General features: G+C 40.1%; 1 protein-coding gene across 3 annotated transcripts in view; it reads left to right on the plus strand.

The window, feature by feature from the left end:
- Positions 1 to 5555: 5555 nt before the first annotated feature.
- The window catches only part of KAT7 (lysine acetyltransferase 7), a 37019-nt gene continuing 21048 nt past the window's right edge, over positions 5556 to 21526 (plus strand). Inside the window, exons 1-5 of one of the 3 annotated variants that reach the window (XM_080680574.1) lie at positions 5556 to 6565; positions 9045 to 9299; positions 11597 to 11773; positions 13688 to 13927; positions 19047 to 19129. In XM_080680574.1, the coding sequence (XP_080536700.1) occupies positions 6337 to 6565; positions 9045 to 9299; positions 11597 to 11773; positions 13688 to 13927; positions 19047 to 19129 (984 nt within the window). In that variant the 5' untranslated portion in view covers positions 5556 to 6336. The remainder of the gene's footprint in view (positions 6566 to 9044; positions 9300 to 11596; positions 11774 to 13687; positions 13928 to 19046; positions 19130 to 21526) is intronic. The other 2 variants (XM_080680575.1, XM_080680576.1) reach the window with 2 other exon arrangements.

Below are 21526 nucleotides of genomic sequence, written 5' to 3' on the forward strand. Positions count from 1 at the left end.
AATAAAAAAATATGTAAAAAATAAATTTAAAAAAGTGGCCCCTCAACTCTTGTCGAGATCAGACAATAACCTGCCTCCTCACTATATCATCCATGTCATCTACACATTTTGTTCACAATCTCATTCTACTTCTCAACAGATTGCATATTTGACAAACAGTTTACCACTATAGGTAACCGGAAAGCCAGAGTGAAAGCGAGGAGAAAACAGAGAAATAATTATGAAGCAAATGTTCTGCCTTGTTAATAACACTGACTCTGTGACTGTATGTGACAAAGCATCATTCTTTCTCTTTCTCAAACTTCAAAGTCATTAGACCCCAGTAGGAATAGGATTTAACAGAAAAGGAAACAAAACTGGTAAATAAACACATGGAAGACTGAAGTATATCCTAACTAGAAGCAAAATCAAAAGCACATTTGAGGTGCGGTTTTCATTTTTACTAAAATTGCAAGGTTTTATTAAGCGGTCACACTTAGTTCTGGGGACAATGTCTTAAACTTGGCACCCTTACACAATGGTGGTGCCACTTTAAATGTGGGCAAATCTTTGGGGAAAGAAATAAAGCAATATATAAGTATAGATGTATGCAAGACCCTCAAATAACCCCTCATAGGGGAATGAGAGTCCATGATGCCACAGTACCATAAGGTAATGTTACAGTGATTACAATGACAATTATGAAGACTTTTGGAGAAACATAGGAAATGCTGAGAACGTGTAAAAACTATGAAATTTAATGTAAACAATGAATGTATTTATATAAAAACATGCACACATAATAAAATGTATGCATGTCGAGAAAAACTGGAAGGCTATATGTAAAAGATAAAAATAGCGCTGTGACAGCAGTGAGATTAAGAATGTCTTTTATTTTATCCAGAAATATACTTAGTGTTGCTCTAGCTGATTTGGCTCAGTGGATAGAGTGTTGGCCTGTGGACTGAAGGGTCTGGGATTCCATTCCAGTCAAGGGCAGATGCCTGGGTTGTGGGCTCGATCCCCAATAGGGGGCGTGCAGGAGGCAGCCGATCAATGATATTCTCTCATCATTGATGTTTCTCTCTCTCCCTTTCCCTTCCTCTCTGAAATCAATAAAAAATATTTTAAAAAATTATTTAGCGTTATTATCCCGGGTTCGAATATTTGAAAAGGTGGATGGGGTTGGGGCAGGCGAAAATCCTGCAGCCCCCTCCTATACAGTCTTTGTCCTAAAATTGTCAGTTTAGGAGGGGAAGGACCATGTCTGTTTATTCACAGTATGCACTCGGCTCTCAGCCCAATGCCTAGCACTTATCAGATGCTCAATAAATATTTGTTGAATGAATAAATGAAAATGCCTGAAGTCTAAAAAAGTCTCAACCCATGATGACTGGGTACATTCCATCCTGGGGAATAAAGAGAAATTTGGTTTTGCTGGAATTAAAAAATCAAGGCCCATCCATAATGGCAATTCCCTGGTCTTCTTGATAAGTGAATTTGGGATGAAGAACCCAGAGAGAAACAGTCTGTTAAAGCAAACCCAATTACCACCCAGGAACATATGTTGCCCTGAGGCCTCTGCTGCCATAACAACATCATGTAACTATAACTACAGCCCTGGAGGGCTTTGGCCCTGTCAAATATGGAAAAAGATGTCTTCATCATAGCACAGCTTTGTGTTCAGACTGACTTCCCAAGGGAGCTTGGATCAGGGAAGGGAGGTAGATAAGTGGAGGAAGAGGGGGAGATGAAGGGCAGGAGAACTGCTATTGAATCAGGAACAGTGATTTTTTTTAATAGCAATTTTCAAAATGTGGTAATTTGACTGTTTCATTTTGGTGGTTATTTATAACCCCAGCTGCAGAGGTGGCGAGCTGTGCCTGAGCCTGCTGGGATCTGTCCAATACCTTCACCCAGGGTGGGGCTGGGAGTAGGTGGTGGGTAAGGGTGATACAAGAACCAAATGAACAAGTGTCCAAACAGGTAAGAGAAGTTTCAGGCCATCTCCAGCAGGAGTAAACAAGGAAGGGCCATTAGTGTTTGTGCTGACTCTATTTTTATTTTTTTATTTATTTTTTTTTTAATTTTTTTTTAATATATTTTATTGATATTTTACAGAGAGGAAGGAAGAGGGATAGAGAGCTAGAAACATCGATCAGCTGCCTCCTGCACACCTCCCACTGGGGATGTGCCCGCAACCAAGGTACATGCCCTTGACCGGAATCGAACCTGGGACCCTTCAGTTCGCAGGCCGACGCTCTATCCACTGAGCCAAACCGGTTCCGGCTGTGCTGACTCTATTTTTAAGGCAGCTCGAAAGTGAAAAAATTTTATTTTATTTATTTATTTATTTATTTATTTTTTAATATATTTTTATTGATTTTTTACAGAGAGGAAGGAAGAGGGATAGATAGTCAGAAACATCGATGAGAGAGAAACATCGATCAGCTGCCTGTTGCACACCTCCTACTGGGGATGTGCCCGCAACCAAGTTACATGCCCTTGACCGGAATCGAACCTGGGACCTTTCAGTCCGCAGGCTGACGCTCTATCCACTGAGCCAAACCGGTTTTGGCGAAAGTGAAAAAATTTTAATACGAATTATGATCACATTAGCAACCTCTGAGATTCTCCCAAAGGGATAAAGACAAGGCCAATACTTGTCCTCAGAAGTTGTAAGATTGGCCTGGCTATACTAACATTGTCCTAAAGGGTCAAGGCACACTTCGCCACCTTACAGGACAGTTACCTGCACACTGAGGAAACTGCTGTTCCTAACCCCTCCTAGGCACATCACTGGTTTAAAAAGAGGCTTAGAGGAGAGAGAATGGCTATGTTTCCTAACTGAGCCAACACCTGGCAGTGGCCACCCCGTTTACTGAGCTCTTTTAGATGCCAGGCAGTAAGGGAGAAGCTAGAGACAGTGTGGCAAGCCAGGCAAGGCTCCCAACCTCCAGGAGCTCTTGGGCTTTTGAAGCAAACAACGAACAACTACACTTTGTATTTGAAATCTGGTACCTATCATTTTACTGGTGAGGGGAACATTTTAAAGAAAATTGAGGATTCTTTTAGGGAATTCACAAATATAGCTGATGAGATAAGATACAGTTATAAGAAAGAAAATGAACAAGGACATACTCAAAAGACTACCCTGCCCTGTTCAGTTCTTCCTCAATTCTGGGGAAGATTATTACAGCATTGTTATAACCAGTCTTCCTGCCTTGGGTCTCCCTGCCACTCTGCTCAGTCCCCCTCACAACTTCCAGAGATCTTTAAAGTGCAAATTTGATCTCGGGACTTCCCTGCTTAAAGTCCTTCAGACATCTCCCATTACTTCCAGTCCAGGTCCTTAGCAGGGTGTTCAGGGCTCTGCATGAACTGGTTCCCCCAAGCATTCCTGGCTCTTGTTTAGGCAACCACCCTTACTCCATCATGCCATAAGTCACCCTGTACATAATGCTGCTCCATACCTCTACACTTTTACACATACTGTTCCCTTCGCATGGGAAGTCTTATTCTCTCTGTCCACTGGCCAACTTATTTGTCCTATGAAATTCCACTCTTATTTAACCTGTTCTATAAATTCCTTCCTAAACTCTCCAGATAAAACACTCCACTTCCTCCTCTGTACCACTTCTGAACCTTGGCCATCATTCTATTTTCCCACTGGTATTTTGGAACAATGACCTTACTAGCCTGGGGAAACAGTGTCTTCTCCATATTGGTGTGACTCCGTGCCTGGTATATAGTGCCTGGGTAATCCTTCTGTCTCTTGAGCAGAAGTGAAGGTGAACAGACAAGAGCAAATAACTACTGAGACCATGTAAAGATACATTCACAAACACTAAGATGTTACAGCCATGACTAGGATGACTAGAATTATGAATGTCAGTAACTACAACCATTGCAATGCATTGTGGTAATCCTTTAATCCTCACAACAACCCTGTGAGGTGGCTATTAGTGTCTCTACTTCACAGATGAGAAAACTGAGGCACAGATAAATTTTAAAACTTACGCAAGAGCAATGCAGATAGAGCTAAAATTCAAATCCAGACATGACATCAAAGCCCTGTACTAGACACCAGTAGAGTTGATGAACAAAATAAATAGGAGTTATATGTTCCCATTGTTTGTTTGGGAAGGAGAGAGAGGAACAGCTATCAAATTGTATAAGGAAGAGTATGAGTATAGCAGTAAATGCAAAATAACATACCACTATGCCCTACTACCTCAGAAATACTAAATCAGGAAACACTTTCTGAAGGAAGTAAATTTTAAAGAAGACTGGATGTGTCAAGGCAGGAAGAAGAGCAGAGCTACCTTTGTGAAGTCTGGCAGATGAGGATGGGCAGGAGGGCAACTGTTCAAGAGCTTTGAACCAACATCAGTTCCTGCTTCAAGAGCTAAATGAGTCATGACGAAAATGACACTCAAAGTAAACATGTTGGTTCAAAAAAAGAAAGAAAAACGCTCTCGGGATCCCTCTTTGCCCATTCTAAATATACCTCGCTATTCTACTTTCATCTTAAGTACACATTTTCCTTATGATTATATTTCTATCCTAGTGGTGTTAGTTTTGTCATCTTTCTGCCAGAGTTTACACTTCCCAAGGACAAGAACGGTGTCTAAATGGAATTGTAAACTCTGTTAGTGTTAGCTACAGTGTTTGAAAATCCAATGTAAGAGATTAATTAATGTTGAACATTTGTAATGCTGGTATTTGTATGATGAATGGTTAAGTCAGGACAAGATCTTATTCTAAAATATTAACTTCACCATCTTTGGGCGCTAAACATTCAGACTGTAAAACAGGCAACACATTCCGCTTGACTAGAAAGCATTTACTGTGGGTAGAGCATGGTCTGGGCACTACTAAGGATGGTATGAAAGAACTGAGCTATGTTCTTTTTTATTGGGGGGGTGTTGGTTAAACTCTTTTATTCATCACTGATTAATTATAAATTTTCCCTCATTTTTTTTTAGCTATGTTCTTAACATAAGAGCTCCTGACCACTAGTAACCTCAGAACACACCAGTAAGTGCAAAATAACAGTAACAGTATGAAATTAAATGCTTAAGTGCTAGGGCTATACTTGCAGAAACTCGAGCCCCTTTCCATGTAAGTTTTTATGTGCAGTTCAACCTAAGTAGGTTATTCAGAGGTATTTATACTAAACACTACAAGCTAAATATTAAATACTGAGAGCTGCCCGTGTTAATACCGGCCCAGGATATCCCCAAGGAGAGTGCTGGCTAAGGGTCTGGCACTTTAACTCTTTAGAGTCCTCTGTTTAGCACATCAATGAGAAGTTTCCCCTGTTACTCTGTTCTTTAGCTCTGCACCTGGGGGAGATCTCCACTTTAGTTGGCCTCAGGTGAAACTGGGGTCCACGTTCCTAAATTAATGACTGAGCTTGCCCACCTTCCGCCCAATCGCTCTTGGCCGAGCTTTGGTCCTCTTACTAAGGCTTTTCCTCGACGAGTTTAAATCCTCGACGCCTGCTCTCCCTTCCCAGCCTTCTCTGTGGCTCTTCTTCCAGCCCTATATCCTTGACCAACTTCTTCCTTCACTAAAAAGATTCCTTCTTCTTATTCCCTCCCCCAACTCCTGGCTCAAGCTTCTGATTTCCAGGGATCACTTGGGTTCAAGTGGGGTTCACTTGCTTCTCCGATTCTGGTACGGCACCCCCATCCCACCTCTCCCAGGCCTCTTAAACTCATACAGAATGGGGGGAGGAGGTGGGTGCTCCCCACAAAGCTAAACTGGGAATTCTTTGGAGCTACAGCTTCTGAAGAATGAAATGGTTCTGCCTCCTCCCGCGACCTGAAGGACTTAACTTACTTGCTGTTCGCTAAAGGCAAGGACAATGTCTCCTTTACCAGACAAGAAACTTCCTGATTATGGGCGCTACCCTTTCGTTTCTTTTACAAAGCCTTCATTCCCACCACTTTGAGACACAGGATGGCTCTTAAAATATTTTTTTCTGCAAAGTATCCCTTCTCAACTTTGCGTTTAATAGGATAAACGGAAACGTCCTTTAGCCAGTTAGGCAAAGAAGGGGTTAAATATCAACAACCTGATGAATTCTGGGGGTTTCCTTCCTCGACTTCAGAAATTAAAGCTACCGGGAAAGGAAATTTTGCCCAAGGTAAAGATGAGAACCATAACCTTCAACTGTCAGGCTTCTGCCCCAAACAAGAATGGCTACCCACGCCCACACAAAGGGTGCCATTCCCCTAAATAAAAATGGCTGGCCCGGGTTTGTACTTTGCGCCCAGTTCCAACATGGCGCTCGCTAGCCTCACCAGAAACAGCGAAACTCCCAGGCCCCCATCGGGCCCATAACGTCAGATGACGCGAGCCTCAGCCGGAAGTGAAGGAAAAAGCGCTTCAGCCCGCGGCGCCTGCGCAGAAGGCTGTAGACGCTGTGAAGCAGGAGGCACTTGGGATCGTCCGCAGGATTGGGACTGCTACAGAGGCCGCCACGGAGCCCGCCGGAGCTACCGTTCCTCTTGCTGCTGCCGCCGCTGCCCGAATCGGAACCGTCGGGCCGCAGCCGCCGGCAATGCCGCGAAGGAAGGTGAGAGGAACGGGACCGGAGGGATGGCGGGTGTCTAAGGACAAGTCGATTGAGCAACGTGACGCAGTTGGTCACGCTCCACAGACAGCCTGTGGGTTCCAACTTCCCGACCCCCCGAATCTAGCGCAGCAACCCTCTCTCCAGCCCATATCCTACAGAAAAATGTGGGCCCGACGCTGGCCTCGGCCTGTGCTAGCAACTATTCCCGCCCTCTGCTTGCCTGGCTCGGAGGCGTTCTTCTCGTTAATTGGTTGCTGAAACGTCTAGAAGCATATTGATTGGCTGGTGACACCGCCCATTTGGGCCCAACGGTTACCTCCCGCGTGCGGGGGAGGTGTCTGAGCCTGGCCCCGCAGCTCTCGGATTGGCTGTAGAGAACGATCCCTCCTCTCTCGGTTGGCTGAGGTTGGCAGTCTGTCCCGTGGGGGTGCGGTTTAGCGGGACTACGATTGGGTGGCACGAATCCCCACCCTCTGGGCTGGTGATGCTGTAAATGGAGAGGCGGGGTTTTGGAGCATCCTTCCTTTCCCGGCGGGGGGCACAACAAAGCAGAGACTGGGTGATAGAGAACCAGCGCCCACTCCCAAGGGATCCCACTCTGACCTATTGCATCCAAGCCGTAATTTTTCAGTATTAGCTTAGTTGGACAGCGCCTAGAAAATGCATTTCTTAAAATCAGGAACTTTCTAAAATTACATGGGACTTAGGAGATCACCCCCATCCTTTCTTTTTACAGCTGCCCCAAGCGACTCAATTAGGCAATGGCTGTGCCAGCATTACAGAACAAATCTAATTCAACGGTTTTTTAAAAAAGTATTTTTATTGATTTCAGAGAGGAAGGGAAAGAGAGAGGAACATCAATGATGAGAGAATCATTGATTAGCTGCCTCCTGCTGGGGATCCAGCCCCAAACCCTACTGGGGATCCAGCCCTAAACCCCACCTGGAATCCAGCCTTGACCTCCTGATTCATAGGTCGGCACTCAACCACTGAGCCACACCGCAGGGCATAATTCAACAAATTTTTATTGACTACTCGCTATGTACTGGTTGCTGGGGATTCAAAAATTAAACAATCACTTGGCTTTAAAAATCTGATGGGGCGGGGCAGGGAAACAGGCATATAAAAACTGTAGAGGAATCTAGTAAATTCTCTACTTAGAAGTATATATACAAAGTTATGGAAGGCAAGTGTGGGAGCAAGTAATTCTGCCCTGGAGTAGGATGGGAGTAGATCAGGGAAAGCCAGAGAGAAGAGGTCAAGCCAGGAAAGGATGATCAGAGATGATCAGTGATTCTAACATCTGGGTAACTGGACTAGATGGCCTTTGATCCCCCCCTCCCCTCCCATCTTATTGATTTACTGTGATTCTGGGGCGTCTGCTCATTTCTGGGCAGATTACCCTTGAACTATTTGGAAAGCTGGGTGGTATCTTGCTCATTTCTGCAGAAATTTTTCTCTTCACAGAAACTTTCAAATAAAATATTTGCATTTTTTTTAATGTCTCCTAAAATGACCTACATTGGTAGGTATTTATGTTAAAGCTCACCAAATGCAGGAATAGTATTGGTGCCTTGGAATAGGTCCACAGTCTCCCCAAATACAAAGAGCTCTTAAACATGTAAGTTTGTTCTTTGTTACTTATTTGGTGGCAAAACCTGCCCTAAACTGTTCTGAGGTTACCTGCAGTTTTTGCATGCCTTCTTTAGTGTGATTCTTTACATATTATAATGTGTCTGTTTATCTAAAAAATTAGGAATTCTAAACACAAGTGGCCCTAAGGGTTTTGAATAAAAAATAGGGGACTTGGAGTGTGAAGCTTTGTATTGTTTTTGTTTCTTTAGCAAATGCTCTTCCCTTTCTAGTTTAGTGAAAAATGTATAGTGTTAATGCCCAACTGATAAAAGTTATCCTTATGGCTAATTATGCCTTTGGAGGCTAATAATTGACAAATAATTATTAATTGAAAAGAGAATAAAAACTCTGTTTCTGAATGCCTATAAGTCTTCTTGTACAAGCTGCCCCCCTTTTTATGCCCTTTTGATATTCATGTGGAGAAGCTTCAAAGGTAGATAATATAAGAAAGAAGAATTTTACTCTTTTTCTGCTTAAATTCTCTTAGGATCAGAGTTGACCACGATATTTTGAATTAGTGTATGGCTTTTAAAAAAGTGTTAGCTATTCATGGAGACTTTGAACAAAAACTCCCTAAAGTTAAATGGACTCAAGCACTAACATTTTTCTCACTGCCTTGGACTTTATATGTAAATGCATGGCTATTATGTCAGCCAGACCATTTTGAGTTGGATACTTTTATTTCCAGTTTATGATACGGACCTCCAAATGGACTTGTTTTAGAATTAATCCTAATACAGGAAAAATTAATTCTCTTCATTTATTTAATAAGGATACATTATTTGTAGGTTGTTTATTTAAATGTTCTAAATAAAGGGAGGTTGACTGTTGAATTCTTTCTTAGGTTTGAACTTCGTGTTTTCAGCATCACGGTTCGTTTTATTTCCAGTGTTAATACAAACCCACAGAGTAAATGCTTCTGTGCTAATGTCTGGATCTATGGTGTTACAGAGGAATGCAGGCAGTAGTTCAGATGGAACCGAAGATTCCGATTTTTCTACAGATCTCGAGCACACAGACAGTTCAGAGAGCGATGGCACATCTCGGAGATCTGCCCGAGTCACCCGCTCCTCAGCCCGGCTGAGCCAGAGTTCCCAAGGTAAAAGGCTTCCTTCTCCCTGACCACGTCTCACAACCTGCTGACTGGTCTTCACATTGTGTTAATGTGGAAACTGTCCTGTGGCTTGATATAGATGACGGAATCTGGGGAAATACAGAGCAAATGACAACAGAAGTATCAGGTCTTTAAAAATGGTTCTGTTGGGGGCCTGGGTGGAGGTGGGCAAAGGGGGAAATGGGAGACATCTGTAATAATATCAACAATAAAAAGAAAATTAACAAAAAAGTACCAAAATGGTTTGGTTCTGTTGGGGGTGCTGTCTAACTTTTAGATCCAAACGAACTATGTCTGGTATAATGGATGTGTAGCACATGAATGTCTTGAGTCATTTAACCTTTTAAGATTACAGTTTTCCTGTCAGTAAAATGGGAATGTTATCATGTCACTTTCTGTTAGAATGACTTAGGGACTTAAAGTAGTCTCTTGACAATTGGCGGGGGCTCAGTACTTCTAAAACCATGTTTAATTCCATAATATAGTTGGATACACAATTAATAGATATAGATAGTTGAGTCAATAATCAGTTGTAAATACCCAAAATTTTGTTTTGGTATAGAGAATAGAGAATCTCTGTGTTAAAAGTTTCTCCAGTGCAATTAGCCACCTGGGCTGCTTAGATTTGGAAGGTACCCCTGACCCCTCTTGGCTCTGCTCTGGTATTCTCTGGGGAGGAAAGAAGGTTGCAATTAATACAGAAAGCTGATGATCAGTAAGTGATACTATATTAAGGGGGGAAATGTAATATACTTTGAGCACTTAAATAGTGCTGATTTGGTTACCGCTGTGTGAGCATGAGAGAAAAACATCAGTTTTTCAAGCAAGAAAGTGGGAATAGTCTCTTAACTGTTCCTAACTTTATTTTTTAATTTAAAATTTCAGCTGAATTATAGCTGTTGTCTCTTGATTTCTCAATTTTTAAGTTTTATTTCTAGCACAATGGGAATATTGATAAATGGCTACTATAATTCAGGTACTATCCTATGAACTGGAATGCCATGATAGAAGAATCAGTTTCTGCCCTCAAGGACTGCTCAGTTTAGTGCAAGATATAGATATGTAAAGTGATCATTGTAATGCATTGTGGTAAGGACTCTGAGAGGTTTGCGTGGATTACTATGGGAGCCAAGAAATGGAGCAGACAGATGATGGCAGGACTCTCAGATGGAAATTTTAAAGGATCTAGTTGGAATTTACAAGCTGAAAGATGGGAAAGTGTTATTATAGGCAGAAGGAAAAGTATATTTAAAGCAAATGGCATAATGTTCTTAGAAAGTATTAATTGGCCATGCCCTGGATACCTAAAAGTTTTAAGTATTCACAACAGCTCAGAAATACATGAGCTCTGGGTCTCTTTCTGGTGGTTATACTTCATGACCACAGAGTTCTGGGAATGCCATTCACAATGTAGTCTATGGAAGGCGGCCCCCTCTAAAGCAAAATGTAGACTGCATTGTAAATGCAGCCCCCTGGCGGTGTGCAAACTGATAACCTAATTGTGTGCTAATTTACACAGAAGTTTGAGAATTTCAATTTTCTCGTTTAAAATATGCTTTAATTTCAGGTTTGAATTTCTTTCATTTTTTAAGTGTCATCAGTTTGGAAACGTAGGAAGACTGTTAGGTGCTTCAGAATAGATTTTGCCATCCAAAACAATTTTAAAAGCTGTATTATCGCATTACCCTTTATGAATCTATTATTTCTCTTCAGGGTTTCAGAAAGGGTAATTAGGAAGAAAAAAAGAGACCCCTAAGGAAAGGAAATATTTGTATGTTGTTATACCTTTAGTAATAGAATATCTGTTACGGTAGGTTAGAGTAAGGAAAGAAAGAGAGGATGCAACTATTATTTATAAAGCACTAGATCAGTGGTCGGCAAACTGCGGCTCACGAGCCACATGCGGCTCTTTGGCCCCTTGAGTGTGGCTCTTCCACAAAATACCACGGCCTGGGCGAGTCTATTTTGAAGAAGTGGCGTTAGAAGAAGTTTAAGTTTAAAAAATTTGGCTCTCAAAAGAAATTTCAATCGTTGTACTGTTGATATTGGCTCTGTTGACTAATAAGTTTGCCGACCACTACCTAAACTATTAATTCTACACAATATTTCATCTCTATGCCTGATTGAGGCTCTTTTGCTTATGTTTTATTTAATAAAATAGATATTTTAAAGATTAGTTGGATTTTGTGAAATAGGAAGAGGAGGGCCTACATACTAATGAATCATATGGATGGGAAATAGACTTCCTTGTTTTTTCTTTAAGTATTACATTATCTTTTCAGATTCCAGCCCTGTTCGAAATTTGCAGTCTTTTGGCGCTGAGGAGCCTGTTTATTCTACCAGGAGAGTGACCCGTAGTCAGCAGCAGCCTACCCCAGTGACTCCGAAAAAATACCCACTTCGGCAGACTCGTTCATCTGGCTCAGAAACTGAGCAAGTGGTTGACTTTTCAGATAGAGGTGAGTGGGTATGGCATGATTTGGACCCATTCCAGAGAGGGTGTGGTCAATTTCTTCATAAGGAAGGCTTGGAGCCACTGCAGATAGATGCCTAATACTCACAAAATTTCAGCTACGTCAATGCTGTTTGCCTGATTCCTTTCTTATATCTTGCTGAGGACAGTTTGGTACTAGAATATTCTTTCAGTCCGGAGTAGCCGGATCTATGAAATTGGACCTGCAATAGGCAAAAGGGTCTGGGTACCTCTTACTCAGGAGAAGAAGGCTTGGACCAGATTTTCTTTTCTTTTTTAAAAAATTAATTTTTTTAATTTTATATTTCAATTATAGTTGACATTCAGTATTATGTTAGTTTCAGGTGTACAGTATAATAGTTAGACAATTACATAATTTATAAAGTGATCCTCCTGATAATTCTGGTACCCACCTGGCACCATACATAGTTATTAAAATGTCATTGGCTATATCCCCTATGTTGTATTTTACATCCCTATGACTGTTTCGCAACTACCAATTAGTACTTTTTAATCCCATTACTTTTTTCACCCCATCTCTAAACCCCCTCCCATCTGGTAACCTTCAGTTTGTTCTCTGTATCTATGAGTCTGTTTCTGTTTTGCTTGTTCATTTATTTTGTTCTTTAGAATCCACATATAAGTGAAATCATATGGTATTTGTTTTTCTCTGACTTACTTCACTTAGCATAATACCCTCTAGGTCCATCCATGTTTATGGACCAGATCTTCTTACAGCCATGCTTATCAGTCCAGTTATCTCTGAGTTTTTGAGAAGGGGTGCCCTTTAGTAATGGGAATGGTAAGCTATTGAGATTGTGATTCACCAGCCCAAATCAGAGATCTTTGAGCAGAGGTTTTAGACTGGTAAGCTTCTAGTCTGCCAGTTGATTTGCTTGCACAGTATTTACATTTTAAAAAAATTTGTTGCCAGTATTTGAAAATACAGAAATGTATCTGAAAACCTGAGTTACTAGTTTCTTTTACAAATTGGAAAGCTACGTCAATGCTGTTTGCCTGATTCCTTTCTTATATCTTGCTGAGGACAGTTTGGTACTAGAACATTCTTGCGGTCCAGAGTAGCTGAATCTATGGAACACTAGGTGGCCACTCACTCACAGTAATAATTGGCTAGAGCTGAATGGTAGTTGTCCCTTGAGAGGGACAGTCATCTTTCTGTTTGGCCTTGCTCAGCCCCTTTAGGCATTTGGTTTGCAAGCCTTGATTTAACATTTTTCTTTTTTTACTTTATTGATTTTGGAGAGGGAGGATGGGAGAGAGACACATCAATCAGTTTCCTCCTGCCCATACAGGGACTGAACCCGCAACACAGACATGTGCCCTGATCAGGAATTGAACCTGTGACCTTTCAGTGCACTGGACGACGTACCAACCAACTGAGCCATATTGGCCAGGGCTGCAACTCCTAATTTAGAGTTTGGAATTGGAATTGTTAGATTACCAACAGCTAACCCAAGAGTCAAGTCTATTCACACTTTCACACCAAGTCTGTTCAGTGTCATCCAGAAAGACAAAACATTTTCATTTGTCTTCCATCCTGTGTATCTCCTAGAAATAGAGTGGGATGGTAATGTTTTTAAAAGAATTTTTTTCCATCCAGTTTTGATTAGCCATGATTGAGGGCTTAGGAGAAACACAGGTAAGTAAAATGTATTAGGGAAACCCCAAATTTAAAATTTAGTCAGAATTTAAAGTTGCACAAAAGGAACAATGTTCATTTTTTGTTTGTTTGTTTTTCATTTAGCTTTTGTAGCAGATAAACAGCTAAAAGTTACTGGTCAAATCATAGAAGATCTGGGAAGACCATAAACTCTTCTGAATAGTAAACCTCTAACTAAATGAACCTTTCCACAAGTTCTACCAATTGCTTTTATTTTAGAAACTAAAAATACAGCTGATCATGATGAGTCTCCACCTCGAACTCCAACTGGAAACGCACCTTCTTCTGAGTCTGACATAGATATCTCCAGCCCCAACGTGTCTCATGATGAGAGCATTGCCAAGGACATGTCCCTGAAAGACTCAGGCAGCGATCTCTCTCATCGCCCCAAGCGCCGTCGCTTCCATGAAAGCTATAATTTTAATATGAAGTGTCCTACACCAGGCTGTAACTCTCTAGGTAAGTGTGCCCCAACTTTATGACACCCTGTGTTCTGTGGTTCTCTCTCCCTCCAGAATTAGAATCACCCAGAAATGTTTAGTGTTCCGTTGTGATCTAGCTTCTTAGGCTCTTCAGTGACCACTTGCTTAGAGTAACAATGAATCAATTGCCCACTTGAATAAAAGCATTTCTGCTTCGTGGCCTATTGTCCATAATAATAGATCTGGAAATTAACTGTGATGCACTATTCAGTTTAAATTGAGAGCTTTTCCCATTGAAAAAGTCTCTCCTTTTTCTAGCAAAAATGAAACAGAAGACCAGTTATTTTCCAATATCTCATTGTATGGTACATGGTATAAGCTTAATGAGGATTAATAGAGTATAAGCTAGTGCAGAATAGTGGTGATAAGGTCATAGCTGTTAAATGAGGAAAACAGATTACTTATTAAGAGGCAATTAAACTAAAAGACTACAGATGAAACTCTGGACTTTTGTGACTTCAGTGGTTTTTGGTTCTGTGGCTTTGTGTATTTAGTAAATATAAACTAGATAAATATTTCTTCTCATATAAATGAATATTTTATTGTTTTCTTGTGACAGACTTTGAATCCTTACTGAGGGATTCTTGTCATGGCTTAAACCTTATTTGTACTCTCTAGGTGAGCTTAGGTGCAAATGTTAGACTTAAGCTTTTGTCTAGAATTGGAAGGTGCTGATTGGGAGATAAGGGGCCTTTCATTAGTCAGATTTAGTCTATGAATGTGGCTACCAGGTTCAGAAAAAAAGGTAGAACAGAGTCAGTTGCTGCTATGCAGGCTACCAGTGCATTTTTCCTAGTATTATATTTATTTGGATATTTTCCTGGTCTTAGCAGCAGTTTCTCAAAAAAAAAATTTAACCATAAAAATGCATAAAATAGAGCAAAAGTTCCTCTGAATGCTGTAATAGTTATCATTCAAAATAATTGTTTCAGGCCTAAATCTATTTCCTTGGGATAAATAATGAAAAACAGAATAGGTGTCACCATATAAACCCCACAGTACAAGCAAGAGATAGCTAATGTACTTTAAGAGGGTAAGGGAATCTGCTAGTCACTATCCATGCATCCCTAAATAGTACTTTTATTTTATATATACTAGTAGTGGCCCGGTGCATGGATTCGTGCACATTGAAAGGAAATTAATTAGAAGAGAGCTTTATATGTATCTAGCATGTGCGAGTCAATGTTTATTTTTAAATTGCCAGAGTGTGTCATATGTACCGGCCATTTGTGGGCAATTGGCATCAGCGAGAGCTTTATATGTATCATGCATGTGCGAGTCAACATTTATTTTTCAATTGCCAGTGCACAGATGGTCGGTCACTTAGCCTTCTATATATATAGACTAGTGGCCTGGTGCACGAAATTCGTGCACATTAAAAGGGGATTAATTAGAGGAAATATTGCCCTTTCTCTATAATAGAAGTGTCAGATGAAAGAAAATTAGTAAAATGCATATGAAAATCTTCCTCCTGAGTCTGGGGTGTGCTGTGGGACCCAGAGTCTAGTCCAGCCGTGGGCAAACTACAGCCCGCGGGCCGGATCCGGCCTGTTCGGCTGTTCTATCCGGCCCGCAGAGCCGAAAGAGCGGAGGGTTCTCTTGCTCTCCCCTCCGCTCCTTTTCTTTGAATTTATATTAGTTCACACAAACACTCCATCCATGCTTTTGTTCCGGCCCTCCGGTCCAGTTTAAGAACCCATTGTGGCCCTCGAGTCAAAATTTTGCCCACCCCTGGTCTAGTCCCTGCCCACCCGCGGTGCCTCAGAATCGCTCGAGACCTAGACCCAGCCAGCCCCACCCACATTGGGCGAGATCCAGACCCAGCCAGCCCCACCCTCGTCAAGCCCCACTGGGCGGGGGGGTGCAGCCTCAAGTCCCCTGCCCCAGCCCAGCACCATACAGCCTCAGGTTCCTGTTAATTGCTCATTGAGGCTCGTTACGGGAACTCAGCCTCCACTGTGGGTGCAGCCATCTTGTGTTACGGAAACCCCACCTCCACTGTGGGTGCCGCCATCTTTTGTGACATTGTGATGGTCAATTTGCATATTCCCTCTTTATTAGGTAGGATGTTTAACAAGTCATTCAATATTGACAAATATTATTGAATATTTGCCATGTGTCAGATACTTTTTAAAGTTCTGGTGATGTCTGGCGGGTGTGGCTCAGTGGTTGACCATGAATTGGGGTCAGAGTTCAATTCTGGGTCAAGGCACATGCCTGGGTTGTGGTCTCAATCCCCGATAGGGGGCGTGCAGAAGGTAGCCTATCAGTGATTCTCTCATCATTGATGTTTATCTCTCTCTCTCTCTCTCTCTCTCTCTCTCTCTCTCTCTCTCTCTTTCTTTCTCTCTCTCTCCCCCTTTCCCTACCTAGCTGAAATCAATACAAACATATTTAAAAATAAATAAAGTTCTGGTGATACAGTTGTGACTATGTCTAAATCCCAATCCTCTTGGAGGTAGCTAACTGGGAAAGGCAAACCAGATAGCTATATATATTCATCAACTAGAGAAACATGCTATGGAGGAAAATAAGTATGGCATGCAAAGAGGGTAGAATATTGTTTGTGCATATGCACACACCGTAGATTAGGGAAAGCCACTCTTTTGATACCTTGACATTTGAGGAGAAACCTGAAAAAAGTGAGGAAGAGCCATATAAGTATCAAGGGAATAAATGATAAGCTTAGAGGGAACAGCAGTGCATCAGGTCTGGGGCAGGAGAATGCTTAAGCAATTTGAGTTGCACTTCAGGGCCATTATGCCTGGGGCAGAGTGACCAGAATGGAGAAGAGCAGATGACTTCAGAGTAGGGGTCTAATTGTGTGTTAGTTATGCCCAGGACTTAGCCCCCTTAATGAGGTAGACCAGAGAGTAAATATAAATTTGCTGGGTCAGAGGGAAGTTTACTTTGACTTTTGGTTTTATTTTACTGGCAGAGTTTGAAATGTATGAACCTGAGCTTCCAAAATTATTCTTGATCCTATTCTACTCTTTATCAGAGGCAAAGCAATGGCATTAACTTAAAAAAATTTTTTGGTATGAAAGTATTATGTGCCTGTGAAAAGTTAAAACCCTGTAAGAAGGCTTGAAGTACATAAGTAAAAATTCTTCCTTCATATGCTCCAGATATAAAGCTACTGTTGGTAATTTTTATGAGTTCTTCTAGTTAGTTTCTATACATATATAGTATAAGCACACGTATATGTACACATATTTCTTTTGTGTTGGTATTCATAAAAAGGAAAATATACAATGGTTGGTTTGACATCTTGGGTATTTTACATTATTAGCACTTAGAGGGTACAGAGCATTCCATTGTATTGATAGTTCATAAGTTATTTAAATTGTCCTATGTTGATTGACATTTAGATTATTTCTCATTTTTACCTATTTTGATTAGTACTAGAATGGATAGCCTTGTATGTGTGTATTTGGTGTCTTTAGAAAATCTGTTGGATAATTCATAGCAATGGAATTGCTAGGTCAATAGATCAGTTGCTGTCATTTTAAAATTTTTAATATAGACATATTAAATTAGTTTTAGTTTACATATAAAGTAAAACATGAATAATTTACTCAGAAGTTATAAATGCATAATATCTAAAAAGGCTTGCAGTAGCAGTGATACTTTACATTTTATATGCCGTGTTTGACCACTGGGGGTAGTTTTTGTGCCCAAGATAAAATGTATGGATTTCTAAAAATTATCTATATATATAAAAGGCTAAGTGACCATCCGACCCACCGTCTGATAAACCAGTACATATGATGCGCACTGGCAATTTAAAAATAAATGTTGACTCGCACATGTGCGATACACATAAAGCTCTCGCTGGTGCCAGTCACACGCATGTGTTTTGATCTGTCATTTTCGATCTGTCATTGTCTATCGTGAATTTGGTTGACACTTCTATTATAGAGAAAGGGCGAATAGCAATATTAAAATATTTCTTCTAATTACATTCCTTTCAATGTGCACGAATCCATGCACCGGGCCACTAGTATTTTACAGTTCCAGAGAAAAGGCAGTCTGTATATCATATATTCCCATCTCCCTGAGAACTTTAAAGCTTATTCTATAAATTATGAGGTATAATTTTTTTATTTCTTTTTCCCCCAAGAAGTATAATTTTTTAAATAAATCCCAGTGTCTCATTTACTCAAAATTAAATGTCTTTTTTTTTTTTCATGAAAGAAAGGTAAAGATATCTGTAGACTAGTGATTTAACTTAGCCAATTTATCTTTTTATGCCACTTGAATTATCTCACCATCCCTCTCAATCTTAGGTGTTTTATAAACCTTGTGGTTGAGGAGATGTTTAAAAAGGAAATAATTTTCAATTCCCTGTTTGTTTTCACCACATGAAAAATAGAAAAATGAGGAGATGCCCCTTTAGGTAAAATGAGCCTTTTTGTATTGTTATTCCTAACATTTTCTCCTCATAAGAGGGCCTTGTGCAAACTGCCTGTTTAAAAGTTTGATTATGGAAGAAGCCTAAATCTTTAAATGAAACCAGCCCCACCACCCAAATAAGGAATATATTTAATTTTGTCCAAAACTATCAAATATATTTACTTATATGATAGAAAAGGCCATTTCCTTCTTCATTTTTATGTTTCTGTTGATTATTGAAAGAAGTTCCTCAGGTAGGATAAAATTGCATAATATGAAGTACACTTGTTACCTTATGACTTGGTCAGTTTAGCAGAGGAAAATTAAATTCTGCCGAAAGAGAATATTCCTGCTTGTGATTTTGTGCCTTTATTATAAGTGTATGGCTTTATGACATTTTGGAATTTGAGAAATACATAATCAGAAGAGAAGGAATTACAATTTATATTGAACATACACAAGTATCTTCAAATATTGCCACATTCAACCTGTGGAAGGAAAGAATTTATTGTGGGTGCAACTCACGGTCCTTAGGAGCACTTACCTTTTTTGAATTCAGTCTGTCTGATTCAATCTGTTTGACCAGACATATATTTGATAAAAATTATACAGCAAAAAAACCAGGTTTGTTATGGAGAAAAACAGCACTTTCTAAGCTTAAATATTCTATCCTGACATTAAGTTTTCCCCTCCTTTAACAGGACATCTTACAGGAAAACATGAGAGACATTTCTCCATCTCAGGATGCCCGCTCTATCACAACCTCTCAGCTGATGAGTGCAAGGTAATTATGTTCTCATTTACTCAACGTGTACTTATCAAGTGCTTACCGTTTGCCAGGCACTTTGCTAAATAGTGGAGATCCAGTGTGGACAGTGGGCAAGGTCCTCCCTCTTAAATTCTAGTGGAGGAAATACCATATAAAACAACTGTGTTTTTAAAAACAATAGTTAATTAAACAGACAGATAAAAGAATTAATTATAGTATGTAATGAATGCTTTGAAAGAAATTAACAAGAAGATTATCTATGGAATATTTGGAACATCACCCTCTAATACATTATTTTTCATTGAAAGTTACAAAGACTGCTAGGGACCTTTTTCATTCAGTACTGATTTGCATAAATATATGGTCTCAATATTTATGCATTAGGTTTTCATCTTGTAAATCTATGAAGACATTTTGCTTTTAAAAAGGTTTTCATAATTTTTTTCTATTTCTGTGGAATAGTCTTCCTTTTTGTTACTCTCAATCACATCTACTCTTGGCTAATTCTTGTTTTAAATTCTTGAAAAATGTAGTCTTAAATAACCTTTGGGATTTTAGCATAATGAATTTAGAATTAGAACAAGATCCTATTTTATATGTTTCTGTGTGGGTTGCTGCTACCAAGGATGGAACCAGGAAACTAACTATGGGAAGCAAGAGTTGAGAATATTGTTAATTAAATGGTTTGCTTGGATACTATTTGGACAGGTTATCCAAGCTGGTTAAACCAGAGTATTGATTTGTGGTTGTTATTTTGTTAATAAGTTCAGGATCACAGGTTTATTCCTGTCTGAGGCAGTTTCATCCTGAGAAAATTAGATTCCCCAGCTAACATTACTTCTCCCTGATTCAGGAATTTTTTTCTCTCATTTACAAGTTGACCACAGGATGGAAAGTTTCTTTATGTGTTCATTTTTTCAGCAACGTAGTATACTGCCAATGCTTACATGGATTTTAAGGTTGAGGACACTTGTTTTTTTCATTCCAATTCTCTTGTATAGCCAAGGCAGTTTCTTCTGCTCTATGTAAGAGTAAGTGGTAGGTCTTCCCGTTATCTTCCCATTAGTCTGAGACCAGGTCAAAACAGGAGCAGTTCTACCAACATCTATATCAAAGCTGACAAGGCAGCATGTGCTTCTTTCTCTGAAAATAGCTGTGATCTCTGTTTTTTGAGACTTGTCTCTACCTCTTGTTTCTAAACAGAACGATCTGATACTGTCAGTGGTTTTACATAAAAGTCTTCCTAAGCTATAACTTAAGATAGTTGGCCTGTAGCAATATGAGCATGTTACCTTAGCAATTTATTTTTTTAAAAATAAAAATTTCAGTTGTGAAATAAAATTCTGAAGAAAGGAAAGCATTACTTGAATTTTTCCTCTTTCAAGGGGAATCAGGCCCAGCATAACCCATCTTTACCACTGGAACATGTGCTTGGAGGATCAGGAGAATTTCTGAAAGATACACAAATTTTTATTATATTTAGAATCCCAAATGGAAAGATAAGACTAATTCCTCACACTTATTAAAAGCTCTAATGTTTTTCAAATACTTGCATGTACATGATTACTCTTAAGATTCCTGGTAAATGATTGCTCTCAGTGATATGACCATTTTTATTCAGTCCTAGATTTCTGTGACTGCATGTGCCAAACACTGTTGTTGGTATCTAAGGATTCTGTGAAGGAGATAAAAGGCTACTGCATTCAAGGAGTTTACATTCTCATGGTGGGAGGCCAAATCAACATATAAATTACGAAGTAAATAAGAATTTAATAAAGTGATAAATATGAGAAACGAAAAGACTAAAGACACAAAAAGTGACTACTTTGGGGGTCATGAAGGGGTGTGGCACTGCTTTTGCTTGGGTCCTTAGGAAAACCTTTTCGAGGTGTTGGCGTTTGATCTGAGTCATGGGTGAGGACAAAGAAGCAGTTGTGCCAAGATTTAGGATGAGAGATCTTAAATAGAAGGATGAGCAAGCACAAAGGTTGTGAGGTGGAGACAAACTGTTGGGTTTTGAGGGACCAAAAGTTGGCCACTGTGACTGGCGCATGATGGGAAATGAGGAAGCCGGATCCAGATCAAAAGGACCTGTAGGTCTTGGCACAAGGAGTATATTTGTATTCTGATGGCTGTGGGAAGCACCTGGAAGGCTTTATCCAAGGTGTGATGTAATTTCATAAACCCTTTTCAAGAATCACAGCTTGCTAGTGTGTGGAGAGTGGACTGGAGGGGGCAAGAGTTGACTCAGGGTAGACTAGTTGGAAGGCTGCTCCAAAGTTCAGGCAGTAGGTGGTGGTCTGGAGTATTGTTCTATCAGTGAAGATAGTAAAAATTGGTTGGCTTCTGGATATATTTTGGAGGGGAGCAGCCTAATAGGATTGCTGATGGATTCAGTGTGAGGTGTGAGAG

This window comes from Plecotus auritus, assembly GCF_963455305.1.
Source record: "Plecotus auritus genome assembly, chromosome: 7".
Taxonomy (NCBI): domain Eukaryota; kingdom Metazoa; phylum Chordata; class Mammalia; order Chiroptera; family Vespertilionidae; genus Plecotus; species Plecotus auritus.